Source organism: Leishmania infantum, chromosome 35 (assembly GCF_000002875.2).
Source record: "Leishmania infantum JPCM5 genome chromosome 35".
Lineage (NCBI taxonomy): Eukaryota > Euglenozoa > Kinetoplastea > Trypanosomatida > Trypanosomatidae > Leishmania > Leishmania infantum.
The window spans coordinates 1,506,625-1,520,141 of record NC_009419.2 but is presented as its reverse complement, the minus strand read 5'-3'; the positions used below and the strand labels follow the sequence as shown (position 1 = coordinate 1,520,141).

General features: G+C 56.7%; 7 protein-coding genes across 7 annotated transcripts; all 7 read left to right on the top strand.

The window, feature by feature from the left end:
• Positions 1-1,792: 1,792 nt before the first annotated feature.
• LINJ_35_3890 (30S Ribosomal protein S17-like protein) lies at positions 1,793-2,731 on the top strand (the record flags this gene model as incomplete). The annotated part of the gene is made up of 1 exon (XM_001469155.1): positions 1,793-2,731. The coding sequence occupies one exon, from the start codon at positions 1,793-1,795 to the stop codon at positions 2,729-2,731; it is 939 nt and encodes a 312-aa protein (XP_001469192.1).
• Positions 2,732-3,879: 1,148 nt separating this feature from the next.
• Positions 3,880-4,644, top strand: LINJ_35_3880 (putative proteasome beta 2 subunit; the record flags this gene model as incomplete). The annotated part of the gene is made up of 1 exon (XM_001469154.1): positions 3,880-4,644. The coding sequence occupies one exon, from the start codon at positions 3,880-3,882 to the stop codon at positions 4,642-4,644; it is 765 nt and encodes a 254-aa protein (XP_001469191.1).
• A 1,277-nt stretch (positions 4,645-5,921) lies between these two features.
• On the top strand, positions 5,922-6,872 carry LINJ_35_3870 (conserved hypothetical protein; the record flags this gene model as incomplete). Its single annotated transcript, XM_001469153.1, has 1 exon — positions 5,922-6,872. One exon carries the CDS (start codon positions 5,922-5,924, stop codon positions 6,870-6,872), a length of 951 nt encoding a protein of 316 aa, XP_001469190.1.
• Positions 6,873-8,145: 1,273 nt separating this feature from the next.
• Positions 8,146-9,108, top strand: LINJ_35_3860 (conserved hypothetical protein; the record flags this gene model as incomplete). Its single annotated transcript, XM_001469152.2, has 1 exon — positions 8,146-9,108. The coding sequence occupies one exon, from the start codon at positions 8,146-8,148 to the stop codon at positions 9,106-9,108; it is 963 nt and encodes a 320-aa protein (XP_001469189.2).
• A 744-nt stretch (positions 9,109-9,852) lies between these two features.
• Positions 9,853-10,296, top strand: LINJ_35_3850 (conserved hypothetical protein; the record flags this gene model as incomplete). Its single annotated transcript, XM_001469151.1, has 1 exon — positions 9,853-10,296. One exon carries the CDS (start codon positions 9,853-9,855, stop codon positions 10,294-10,296), a length of 444 nt encoding a protein of 147 aa, XP_001469188.1.
• Positions 10,297-10,962: 666 nt separating this feature from the next.
• On the top strand, positions 10,963-11,382 carry LINJ_35_3840 (putative 60S ribosomal protein L23; the record flags this gene model as incomplete). Its single annotated transcript, XM_001469150.1, has 1 exon — positions 10,963-11,382. The coding sequence occupies one exon, from the start codon at positions 10,963-10,965 to the stop codon at positions 11,380-11,382; it is 420 nt and encodes a 139-aa protein (XP_001469187.1).
• Positions 11,383-11,980: 598 nt separating this feature from the next.
• LINJ_35_3830 (putative 60S ribosomal protein L27A/L29) lies at positions 11,981-12,418 on the top strand (the record flags this gene model as incomplete). The annotated part of the gene is made up of 1 exon (XM_001469149.1): positions 11,981-12,418. The coding sequence occupies one exon, from the start codon at positions 11,981-11,983 to the stop codon at positions 12,416-12,418; it is 438 nt and encodes a 145-aa protein (XP_001469186.1).
• Between the last annotated feature and the right edge of the window lie 1,099 nt (positions 12,419-13,517).

Below are 13,517 nucleotides of genomic sequence, written 5' to 3'. Positions count from 1 at the left end.
ATGGGGAAGCTCAATGCCTAATAGAACAAGCGATGCCGTTGAGCCTCGTGAGGCAGAACGAAAAGCTCAAGGGCGAGCGGAGAGATGCTTGGCATGGTAACAGAAACACCACAAAAGGTCCGCTTTCTCCTGTTCCCTCGCCGTGTTCGTGGTTTGTTGTCTCGGTCCTTCTCTCTGCCGCAGACTTCCGGTGTACCTTCCGCGTACGCTATGATGACATGTAGTCAGAGAGAGTTCCCCTCCCGCTCCCCAATGCATTGCCGTCGGGCCCTTCCTTTGGCGCCTCTCTCACAAACACAAGGGTACATACGATTCTCTCGTGAATTCTTGGTCACTTCGTATGCTTGTGCTTGGTGCACCTCATCGCCTCTCCCCGCGTTCTCCGAGATCGGGCTGTCTGCCATGGCGAATAGAACTGGAGAGTCGAGGGGTGGGGGCACGTAGGAAGAGAAGGCGCCTCTCAACACGGAAGCCAGCACATAGAGGGAGAAGACGAGACGATGGCGCACAGAAAGGCGTTGATGGAGAGAACACAGCATCATAGGCAGTGGTGTGCGTATGTGTGTGCACGGGTGATACAAAGTGCACGAGGAATAGAACGGGCAGCTTCTCCTTTAGGTTATCTCCCTTGTTGGCGTAGTGTATTGAGCTGTAACTGCCGTTTGCTCGCTCGTTGTTTTTCTCTTCTTTCTTTTTTTTTTCTTTTCCGTTCCTTTAGTCTTAAAACGCGCGCACCCCTCGGCAGTCCACACACCCACAGTCAACGGATAGCTCTTGTAAGTAATGCGCCGACGCTGACACCGAGCCACACTCCCCCTCCGTGCGGGGAAGAAGACAGACAAAAAGGACACATGCGCAAACACGACGAAAGCCCGATAGATGACACAGATAACGCGAAGACTTCACCCCGACGTCTCGAGCCTGCAGCGCTTCTGTGTGAGGTTTCTACACACACCTACACGCATACATACGCCCCTCATGCGCTCCACTGCGGTGGGAAAAAAGAGTCACGCCGGCTCAGGAGCTTCCTGCTGCCTGCGCCCACTCACCCTCGCTCTCTCCTACGACCTATCCAAGTGACTTATGCTCACCGGGGCACGGTTTCATGCTCCCTATCGCGCTAGCACCCCTCCTTGGTTGTAAGAGGGACGCGAGGTGAGGAGTAGGAAGGAAAAGACATGTGGATGTACCCAACAAACGGTGTTACACTCAATTGTGCGTGTGTGCGTTGCCACTTGCTGCCACCTTTCTCTTCTCGGCGTTTGCCGTCTGCGCTTTTTCTCGTGCTTCTTCGGTGCACTGCCTGCACAAACCAATGCACGCACGCACACGCGCGTCTCCCGTTGCCGTTGCCATTGCTTCCGTGAACGAGAAACGTCTGAGCACACGCACACATTAAAAAAGGAGCGTCTGGAGCAACTCTTCTTTTTGTGCGGGGAAGGGCTTCCACAGAGATACACACACACGCTGGCAAACGCACGCACGCACACACACACACACACACACACACACACAGTGTCGGATCGGCGCAAGAGCGTGTGCGCATGTCTGTTCTTTTTCTTTTTTAGCCTTTCTGCGGAGGTGTTGCGAGTGTGTTGTGGCTCTCGGCGTATCCTTGTTGACGTGGTAGCACCCCTCTTCATTTTACTGGCGCATATCGGAAGGACAAAAGGATCTTGACGCTTGGAACTGAGTCTCCTTGACGTTCCCTCCTGCCCACGTTGCAGCGCGTGCCGAAAGGTACTTGGCTCGATTTTTATCCGTGAATGTTGACTCGCCCCGCAAAACTCGCATGCTTCGTCAGTCGCTTCTTCGACTCCCGTGGTGGAACTTCCAGACGGAGCACCGTCAGCGGTGCGTGATGATGTACGGCGGCGCGCGCACCAAGAACACACACAACGCAAATCACCGCGTCTACGTCCGCAAGTTCAAACGCAATGCCTTTCCGAATCGCACGCGACATCATTGGGCTGTCTCGATGACTGGTGTGCAGGGACAGCGACCGCGTCGCATGCCGTGGCCGTACGACTTGACGTCAATGATTTTCAACCAGCCCCGCCAGGGCTCTGACAAGATCGGCTACGTGGTCGGCACCAGCATGCTCAAGACGGCTGTAGTGGCAGCGAATCACATGGTCTACTACCCGAAGTTCAACCAGCGCGTGTCGCGCACGAGTCGCTTCTTTGCTCACGATGAGGATCTCGCTTGCGTCGAGGGTGACCTGGTACACATCAAGCAGTCTCGAAAGATCTCCAAGTACAAGCACTACTATGTCTTCAGCATCCTAGAGCCGAACATTGAAGGACGAGAGCGGCTGAAGCTCGGGCTCAAGGCAGTGCCGCCGCCGCTGTTCGGTTACCCAGTGTCGCGCCGTGTTGTGAAGCTGAACCTGACTAACACAGAGGGCACCAAGGAGAAGCTGGCAGCGGCGATTCAGGAGCACGTGCAGGATGCCTATAGGTTTGCTGGGCCGACACCAGATCAACCGCGCGCCAAGCTGACGGACTCTGCTTCCTTCGATGAGGCGAACAAGATGATTGCCCCGAACGCGTCTGTGACAGCGGAGCTGCCGCCCAGTGAGGAGCCCACGTTTCTTGGAGGCGGGCAACCAGTGGCCGAGGAGTTCAGCGAAGTGGAGGAGGACAGCCGCCATAAGAAGGGTGACGACTACTGGATGAACCTGCAGCCGTCTGACAAGTACGACTTCAAAAACTTGAAGAAGTCGCCTTAGGCGGCGTCGCGAATATACTGTGCACGGTGCCCCGCCTCCTCCGGTTTGGTGTCCGGGTCTTTGTGAATGCGTTGTTGGTGGTTTCTACATGTGAGGGGGTCGGTAAGCGGGTAAGTGGAGCTGTAGAACAATCTGAGAATAGCCCCGGCCCACCTCTCTCTCGCGCTTGTGTCTTTGTTTCGTGGTGCTCACAGTAACTACATAAGCGTATGGGGATTCCTCCCGACTATATATATATATATATGTTTGCGCTGCCGACATTGTGCTACCTGCACGACCTTGTGTCTGTGTACCTCTGCATGTGTGCAGGGTCGTTGGCGGCATCACGTTTCTACCTTCTATCTCAGCAGAGCGAAAAAAAAAAACGAGAAAGAATAGACATACAAGAGGGTGCTGGCGGTGCTAGTGGGAGGCGGGGGGAGGCAGCCCTGTTCCTGTTTCTCTTGCTAGTCAGTCAACAAAGCAGCAGCAAGGCACCGGTTTCGAATCAGCTTCTTCACCATGTTTGATAAAAGCTTACCACGGCAGGGTTGTCGACGGGCACAACTGCTTCTCTGCCTGCCCTTGGTGAGTGCGCATTACGCGTGAATCGCACGCCTTGCGCTGGGTTCATCTTTCAACCACACCGCTACCTACATGCTTGTTTCGGCCTGGACGAAAACAGCTGGGCTCTGAGTCTGCACATCATGCTCACAACTCTCCCCTACTCTCTCCTGCGCCTGACGCATCACGTCGTTTGACACTTCATCTTTTGCGTGATGTGCCTTATGGTTCTCACGCTCTCGGCCTGCTGCTGCACTGCTTACTCAGTATCCATTCTATCTCGAACTCCCAGACACCTCAACCTACCCCATCTCTTTCCCCTCGTCACCTACACTCCACTTCTTTCTCACGCACTCGAGTGTCTACCTCTCTCCCTCCCTCTCTCTCGTTCATATCTCCCTCAGTCTCTCTGTGTCCTTGAGGTGACGCAGCCGCATACAGAGCTCCTCTCTTTGGTCGTGGTGGTTCTGCGGTGGCCCTCCCTCCTTCCCTCTACTCTCACGCTCTTCCAAGCATAGAAAGGAAAAGCAAAAGATACCGACGGCTAGCCGCGCCCTTGCCAGCACTGCGAAAAGAAAAACAAAAGGAAGGATCTCGCTTGCACTATGCCCGGGTTCAACTTTGAAAATGTGCAGCGTAACCTCAGCCTGGAGAATGAGGGCTACTCTGCGCCACGAACGCTGAAGACCGGTACGACTATCGTCGGTGTCGTTTACAAGGACGGCGTCGTGCTCGGAGCTGACACTCGTGCCACCGAGGGCAGTATTGTGGCGGACAAGTGCTGCCGCAAGATCCACTACATGGCTCCGAATATCATGTGCTGCGGTGCCGGCACGTCGGCGGACACAGAGGCCGTGACGAATATGGTGTCCTCGCACCTGGCCCTGCACCGGCTCGAGACGGGCAAGCAGTCCCGCGTGCTCGAGGCACTGACGTTGCTGAAGCGCCACTTGTACCGCTACCAGGGCCACGTCAGCGCAGCGCTTGTGCTCGGTGGCGTGGATGTGGAGGGCCCGTTCTTAGCCACCATCGCGCCACACGGCAGCACCGATCGTCTGCCCTTCGTGACGATGGGCAGCGGTAGCATTGCCGCCATGGCTCAGTTGGAGGTTGCCTACAAAGACAACATGACGTGCGAGGAGGCCAAGGAGCTGGTGACGTCGGCTATCCACAAGGGCATCTTTAATGATCCCTACAGCGGCACCCAGGTGGACGTGTGCGTCATCACGAAGGACAAGACGGAACTCATGATCGGTTACGACACGCCGAACAAGCGCATGCACCCGCGGCAGGAAGTCATGCTCCCTCCTGGTACTACGCCGGTGCTCAAGGAGGAGATCCGTCACTTGGTTGATATAGTGGATGTCTGATGCCGCGAACACCCAGGGACGAAAATTGAACCGATTCAGGCCATATATGTGGAGGTGGGAATGGTGTCTGCGGTGGTTGCACGCCAGGATGGGAGAAAACAGCAGGCCGGGAGAGAAGTCGCCTGTAGCGTCAGCGTCGGCGTCGGCATGCGGAGGGCGTTGGTTTTGGATATGTCTGCGTGTATGTAAGGGATGGATGTAGGCCAGCTTGGAGTTTCCGGCACTGCGATGAGGGAAGCTCTCTCCCTCGCCCTCTCACGGCAAGGCCGCAATGCGCTCCTCCGTCCACGGGTCTGCGTGTACACACAGTCGTGTATGCATATGTGTGGGTCTGTGTGTAAGCATTCGAGTGCGGGTATACCGGTGCCCCTCTCTTTGTGTATCGGCCAATATATCCATGTGCTTGTGTGTTGCAGTTTGCTTTTTTATTTGTACCATCGTTTTCTCGCGCCTGCATCCTCCCTCCGATGTGTGGAGGGGGCTTGAAGTGGAGTGGGTGGGCTGCACGGCGCTTCGGCCTTCTGTTCTCGCGTCACTGTTTCATGAGATGGAGTTCCAAGTACAAAAAAGAAAAGCAACGACAGCACCCCCCCCCCTCCCTCCCCCCAAAAAAGACACAATAGCGTTGGGGCGTGCTCATCAGTGCAGAAAGAGTCGGGGGGGGGGGGGATGGGGAGAGGCAATCAAAGTAAGCGAGCTTGTTGTTTCCTTCTGTGTGCGTTCGCCGTTCTACGCTGGCAGTGTGAAGAGACGGCTCGTTACATTTGCGTTCCATTCGGTAAGGGGATGCTTAGCGTGTGTCCCTCGCCCAGTCATGCGTGTTGCTGCGTTCGATGCTTGTGGCTCGATGCTCTGCACCTTTCTTTTGCTCTCCTCTTCATTGTGTCTGCTCTTTTCCCTTCCATGCATGGAACAGAGGCTACTGTCTGGACGCAGCAAGACGCGGCGCCGACCCATTTGCCCATGGCACGTCCCGTCGCAGGTACGGCATCGCTCCTCTATCCGTCGCTCTTGGCCTCTTCTCTCTTTTGGTGTCGTTGACTGGGCGCCTTTTCTTTTTCTGGTGTTTCACTCTCTGCAGTCGGTGCTGTGCATTCTGGTACGTGCGGCACCTCTCTACTCTCGACAGTGTGCTTGCACTTTATTATACACTTGTAGTGGAACTGCTTATCGACACAAATTCGTCTACACAGGCGTACCCCCTTGGGCGCCATCGCACTCGCTCTTCTTTTTCTCTTGATTTTAGTGGTTTCTTCTGCCTTGTGCATGCGCTGGCGATGGGCGGCGTACGCATCGCCCGATGCAACCCCAAGTTGCTCGACTTTGTTACATGGGCTGTTATGAAAGGGTGCCGCCTCTTCCAGCGTGTCCACGTCACTCCGCTGGGCCTTGTTGCCACTGAGCGGATTCCGGAGTTCGACTTTGTCGCCGTCGTCCCCGTCGAGGCAACGCAGAGCCTGCTGAGCATCGCCGATGACCCAAGCTTTGCCTTGAAGGTGTCTGCCGAGCGACACGGTGAGCCTGTGCCGTTCTGGGAGGACCTGACACGTGGCTCCTTCGTGTTTCTGGGGTTTCTCACCAAGGCGCTTCTCACTGGTCATCCGCGCGGCGTGCAGACTTATTTGGATGTGCTGCCGTTTGACCCGGCGATGCCGATTGGTAAAGTGGCAGATGCGGCGCAGACTACGAAAGGCTACAAGGAGTGGGCGGCGCCGCTCGTGGCGCAGTGCAAAGTGGAGGAGAGCGACTTCGACGCTGCTTTCCGCCACGTCTACTGCCTCTTCCGCCGTCACGCGATTCCGTTCTGGTCGACTAGTGATGTCGGCGGCTCGGGGCACCCCTACTTCCGGCAATTCCCGTATGCGCGGCGAGGGCAGGGGGAGCTGATGGGTATGGTGCCGGTCATGGACTTGGCGCTGCACTCGCCACAGCCGAACGCCATGATTGGGTATCCAGATGAGGAAATGTTGCAGTGGCTTTCGCTTCACAAGAAGGCAGCGGTGCAGCAGGAGAAAGGTTACTTTGTAATGCAGGCATTCCGCGACATCGAAGAGGGTGAGGTAATATCGGTTAATAAGAACGCGTACTTCAACTTCGACGACGACGCTTTCGAGGCGTGGTTTGGATACCCAAATGTGTCTCAGGTTTCGGCGGAGGGGAGCGGAGAGCTCGGCAGTGGGAGCAAGTCAAACGGAGGAGAGGGCGCGGCAGTAAACTGCGCCTTCTGATACGCGCATGTGTGTGTGCGTGTGGACATGGTGCTTCCCACTTCGAGCACGCGTTGCTGCTCGCATCTGCTGCTGCTGATACTGCGTGTACGACATGAGCCTTGAATGCGCGGAATGCAAATGCCTTCTTTGCTCCGCGTCTCCCATACTGATGGCGACAAGAGAGCATGTGTGCCGCGAGGGGGGGGGGAGAAAGAGTGGTGTGGAGGAGGAGCAGGAGAAAAAGATCATGACCATCATGCGCTGTTGGGGTTCAACAAGGGACCAACGTGCGCAGAGAGGATTGCTGAAAACAGTGGCTGCACTTCATGCTTGTCAGAGCTGTCTGGGGCGGGGCTGGTCATATTCCGTCTCCTGTGATCCACTTTTTTCCCTTTGTGTTGTGACCACCCCTCCTCGAGCCCCGCCTCCATTTGGGCTCTATTCAACTCCGCGTGTTTCTCCCTCTGTGGTCTCGCCACTTTTCCCCATTCTGTGCTTGCATGACGCGTTGAGTGGGTGGGAGAGGTGCTGCAGTCTGACAGGGCGACAGAGGGGAGGAGGCGGGGAGTAGCAAAGGGGGTGCTGATATGTCTTTACAGATCTTCCGGCACACAAGCTGTAAAAGAAAGACGATTCTAAAGCCGAGAATAGATGAACCACCACTCCTTACTCCACAGCCACGGAGCGAGGCAGGCGAATGTCTCTGGCGGCGCAGCTTGATGCCGAGGGAAAGGGAGGGGCTGTCACGCTTAAAGATGACCGCGTTCGGTGATGGTTTGCCATGCCAAGCCCACCACTTTTGTGTACTGCGGCTAGTCTGCACATCTACCGAGGCGCGCTTGCGGGTAAACGCATGCGTAGGCGGATTGAAGAGAGAGTGGGGTGTGGGTAATCTTGCTTGCTTCCCGCACTGCACTGCTCATATCTCATGTCGTCGCACTCTCGCTCTCTCATGCCCTTTTCTTGTCTGCAGATCTCAACGTTGAGGAAACAGCGGCATTCACTGAGGCAGGTGTGGCGCTCCTTTTCCTTTGCCTGCCGTCCTCTTCTCCGTTTGGTGCCGCGGGCTCATCCTATCACTTCCTCTCTCCTCTCTCTGCTGCACACTTCTGCGCGTGCACACACTTGTACGGGACGTTGCCACTCCACACACGAGTTCTGGGACACCGGCCTGGTTGAGTGAACGACATAGGTGCCCGCGCGGGCATGCGAAATCGCACAGTGCGCGATGCCGCAGTCTCAATCGAGCTGGCGAGCTGCCTCGTCATGTGAGTCTAGCAACGCAGACGCGATGGCAGAAACCACGATGACGGCCGAGCGGCAGATGGCGGGTATCAAGAGTCGCGAGCGACTGCGACGGGATCAAGAGAGGCAGCTACGGCAACTCCCATTTCTGTACCACCGCGTCAAAGATCTTCATGACACGTGCGAGCGGCTGGAGCAGGAGCTCGCGAGCTCGCATCAGCGAGTGGCCGCCTTTCAGCAGGAAGCGTTTGCTCTGCGCAGCCTCATCAAGTTCACCGAGCATCCTGAGCTAGCCGCGGCGGCAAAGGACGATGCAGCCAAGCACGTGCTGCAAGAAGAGGTGAGGGAACTGCGAAACCAGGTTCAAAGGCTGCAGCGCGAGAAGGAACTGTCACTGCGTCAGTCTGAGGAGGCGTGCGAGGCTGCAGAGTTTTACAAGGAGCTCTGCGATCAGCTCTACGAGGAGTCTCTGCGTGCCGCGGAGGCAATCGCGGTCGATGGCGCTACGTCGGGCTTGGAATGCGTTGTGACACCACTGCCGAACGGAAACATCGATGGCGCGACGCTCTCCGCCTCTACTGCCCCGTCTACGGCGACCTCGATGGAAGCGCAGATGAGGCAGCTGCACGGGGCCCTGGAATTCGAGCGAGCGCGGTCGTCGGCGCTCGAGGAGACGGTGAGTTTGCTTCACACTGCCATGAAAGCGACCACTGCCGCTGACACTAAGCGCTCTACTCCTGCGCCAGACAGCTCTGCAGGGTGGGCAGAGAGGCGCAGAGGGGACGACACTAGTGCCGTCTACGCCAGCCGTTCTCACGTGTTCGCAGACGACACCCGAAAGAGTAGGACCCGGCTAAAGCGACTTGTGGCCGTTCTGCGCATCGAGAATCGTCTTTTGACGCAGCGGGTGTCAGAGGTGGTCGCGCGCAACATGCGCTGCGTCAAGGACATTTCGGCCCTAAAGCTGGCCAACAAACGCCTTGAGCTGAACCAGCGGCAAGAGAGCTAGCATCCTAGGCTGCCCGCTTTCGGATCACCAAAGTACACCTGCTCTGTCCACGCCACTCTCCGTGCCGTTCGCCTTCTTGGGCCCTGATAGCTTCCTTTTCCTTTTCGCCCGCTTCTGCTTCTGTGCTCTCGCTGCCGTTTTTTTTTTTACTTCCCCGTCCACTGTGTCTGTGTGTGTGTGTGTGTTTTCGCGTATTGCTCCTCGTTGACTCTGCTCTGTAGACACGTATCATGCCTCTGAAACTGTCTCACTCCACGGGCGGAGCAAAAGAGAGGGGAGGAGGAACGCCATAGTACTTCTGCAGCGATGACAGCTGCGGTTGCTGCTCCTGCCGTTTCCCTCGCTCGCCTTTCCCATGTGCACTCAAGGCAAAGCTCACCTGCAAGCTCTGGCTGGTATGGTGGCTGTTCACCTTTTCGTCCACGTGTTTGTGCTTGTGCGTATGTGCGATGCATCGAGGAAATGTATGAGCATGCCATGTTTCCGTCTCCGCCACTGCTACGCGATTTTATATCGCGTCAGTGGAGTGGGCCTTCATTGTCTTCCTTCCTGGACGGCCTTCCTTTGCGTCTACTTTGCACACGTGCCCCGTCTTCCACCTCCCTATTCTTGCATCTCCCAGGTTTGCCTTATCGGGCACAGCGGAGGCAAACGCCCTTTCTCTCTCTTGCACCAGCGCCCCGCCGTGCGCTCTTGCTCGACTGCTGCTTTATGCCTTCACACAACCCGATAGAGCCTCTGGAAATGTCCCAATTATGGGTGAAGCGCGCAAAGGCGGAGATGACGCGGCACTCGCGGGTGCTAGAGACGATCAACCGCGTATTTCCCATGCCGTTCGAGGAGCGTCGCTCTCGTGTTGGCATGACGAGCTACGCCACGTACCGCTGGCTGCGTTACTTCCCCGTTATTCTGGTGCCCGTGGTTGTCATGGGAACGCTCCTGGAAACGCGTGACAACCCGCAGGAGCACGTCTTTACGTCGATACACCTGTGGCTCGCTGACCATGGCGTCTTCCGTCACGACACTGTGAAGGCGTTGAACCCAGCCTTTGAGGATGAGCGGCGCTCAATCGAGTGGAAAGCAAATGACCGCAAGTGGCGCTTCACCGGCATGGATATGCCATCAGAGCGAGAGATACGCGAGTTTGCTGCCATCAACATTGATCGTCAATCGCGGCGTCAACTATGAGTCGGTGGCAGCGGGCAGGTGATGTCAGCCGTGCGTCGCACAGTCACGGCGACGGCGCTCTCTTTGTTCTGCTATCGACGCAACCCGAAGTCGAGGGGTGCTTGCTGTTCTTTTCGCGTTTTCGTGAGCGCGGTAGAGGGCTCGCTGTACAGTCGCGGGATATTCTTTTCCTGGTGTGCGTGTGGACTCGTGAGCGTGTTCCGTCTGTCTGTGCGCTTTTTTCTGTCAGGTCAACCATCTTTTTTTCGTCTGATGCGCGGCCATGTACGTGCGCGTCGCCGTCTTCGCAGACGCATTGCGTTTGAGTTTGCCTTGTCGCGTTTACACACGGATTTGAGAGCATGGCGGATTGAACGTATTTACGAAGGCTCCCCCCTCCCCAAAGAAAAATCCATGATGAGCCAGCGAGGGCCCATAAACGGCTGTCTTCTCTGCTGCGGCGCAGCTACCGGCTAGCCACGCAGACGAAGTCGCATACTCCATGGTCTTTTACACGTACGCTGCTTTCCATTTCACCATGTCCATCCGAATCGTGCCCCTTTTCTCGGTGTTCCCCTCTCACCTCCCCTTTCTACCATTCCTTTCTTTCCCTCATCCGTCACGTTCATTCTTTGGCGATCCACCCTATCCGCGCGCGCTCAAACACACAAGGTTAGATCGTCGATCATGGGTAAGGATCAGGCCAACGTCAAGGGCTGCCGCTTCCGCGTTTCCGTCGCACTGCCCGTCGGCGCGGTGGTGAACTGCGCGGACAACACCGGTGCCAAGAACCTGTACGTCATTTCCGTGAAGGGCTACCACGGCCGTCTTAACCGTCTGCCGTCTGCTGCCCTAGGCGATATGGTGATGTGCTCTGTGAAGAAGGGCAAGCCGGAGCTGCGCAAGAAGGTGCTGAACGCTGTGATCATCCGTCAGCGCAAGAGCTGGCGCCGCAAGGACGGTACGGTGATTTACTTCGAGGACAACGCTGGCGTGATCGTGAACCCCAAAGGCGAAATGAAGGGTTCCGGCATTGCCGGCCCGGTGGCGAAGGAGTCTGCGGACCTGTGGCCCAAGATCTCCACGCACGCCCCCGCAATCGTCTAATCAGCGCTCCGTAGCTCGCTGCACATGCGGTACTGCGTTCCAGAGCATCACGCGACGCACAGCAACACAAACTTTCTTTATCTTTCTCTTCCATTCGAAAAAAAAAAAGATAACACCCACCTCACATAACGTCCATAACAAGAGAGCGTGAGAGGAGAGTCTGCTCTTCGACTTCACACCGCGAATGCGGCAACACGTGGCTTATGCGCAACGCTTCTTTTGGCACGTCATGCTAAACAGAATCTCTGCGTAGGGCAACCAGGCTTTCATCGACCCGTCGTTCGATCCTCGCTCCTCCGGCATTCTTGAGTCACGACACGAATGCTTGGCTCCGTGCGTCTGCGAGCGTTTGTGCGTTCCTCTAAAGCAAGAACGCGGGGACACGACGTTTATCTCCGCCTCGCGACGCACTTTCTTTACCAACTACGTGCACTTACAACCCCCCGATCTCAAAACCTCTGCTCATCGCATCACTTCTCATTCCGTCGTTGTGCCTCTCTCTACCTTCATCTCCCGCTTGTGCTTGGTTTCCTAATACCGTTCTCGTGTAATGCCTCATCCCTTTTCCACTACAGCTCTTTTTTTCCCCTCGCCGAAGATGCCGACCCGCTTCAAGAAGTGCCGCCACCAGCGTGGCTCGACGTTCTGCGGCTACGGTCGCGTAGGCAAGCACCGCAAGCATGAGTCCGGTCGCGGTAACGCCGGCGGTATGCACCACCACCGCATCAACTTCGACAAGTACCACCCCGGGTACTTTGGTAAGCTGGGCATGGACCACTACCACCGCAAGAAGAACCCGATGTGGAAGCCGACGATCAACCTGAACAACTTGTCGCGCCTGATTGCTGCGGAGGAGGCGGCGAAGGCGACGAAGGGCGGGACTTTGCCTGTGGTGGACCTGCAGTCGAGCGGGTACGCGAAGCTGCTGGGCAACGGCCACATCCAGGTGCCGTGCATCGTGAAGGCGCGCTACGTGAGCAAGCTGGCCGACAAGAAGATACGCAAGGCTGGCGGCGCTGTGGTTCTCCAGGCGTGAGTGCGGGGGAGGAGCGTTGTTTCTCTTTTCTTTCTTTGCGTCCTCTGACTTTTGTTTGGTCGAGCCCCCGCCCCCTCTCTGGAGCCGCTTTTTCTTGCGTTTTCTCTTCCTCTGCCGTCGGCCCCTCTCTTTTCGGCGTGTGAATGCCTGAAGTGGATTCACCAAAGAAAACCCCGCCGAGTCTTCCATGGAGAAGGCGGCGGAGAACCAGGGCACATCCCATCCCTTTTTTCCCGCGCCAGCACACCTTCTCGCAGTGACGGTCTTGTGCCCCATTTGGTGTGCGGGCAAGGGGTAGGAGGGACTGAGGCAGGGAGGGACACGCGGAAAATAAGGGCGTGCGTGAAAGTTAGCGCGTGATGTGATGAGAGGGGCGGTGACTTTTGCAACAGACAACCAAAACAACAACACGCACACGCACGCACAAAATAGGCAGCTCATTCATGCATGAGGGGGGGGATCAAATGCGGGAAGCAGACCCGTTTCGCATTGATGATTGCAGCGCCCACAGAGCTGTTCGAGGCTGGTTTTGAGCTGGTCTTGCGCGTGCGGCGCACTGGATGCGAGGTTGCACCCACAACCGCTGCACTTGGTGCTTTTCGTGGGGCCAACCAGCTACTCCCGAACCGTCGAAGAGGTGACGGATCGCGGTGTCTTGCCTTCGCGATGCCGCCCCTTTTTGGCTTTCTCTGTGTGCTGCCACTTGCATCAAAGCGGCAGTAGCGTTGATACCGAAGTCGCGGGGGGGGGGAGACGAGTGTGAAGCCAATGTGTCTCCCCTCCTCGGCCGTCGTTCGTGAGGCTGCGACATTCTGCTCTGCGCCGCGCGCACTTGCTCACCCTCCTCTCCCTTTTCCCATTGCCTCTGTCTTTTTTTTTCTGTTTCGGCGTTGTTTGTTTCTTGGCAAACGTCCGTAAACAATCACCGTCACCGTCGGCGCAGCGAGCGCACCGCTTGTGACTCTTGAACCCCTCCCACAGGCATACCTGGTCGTCCTGCAGGCTTGCCATCTTCGCTCTTTTCGTTTTGGCTTCACACAAAACTTTTTACGTGTCCCCCTCGCATCTTTGCTTGCGTCTTCCCTGTCTTCTTTACTGA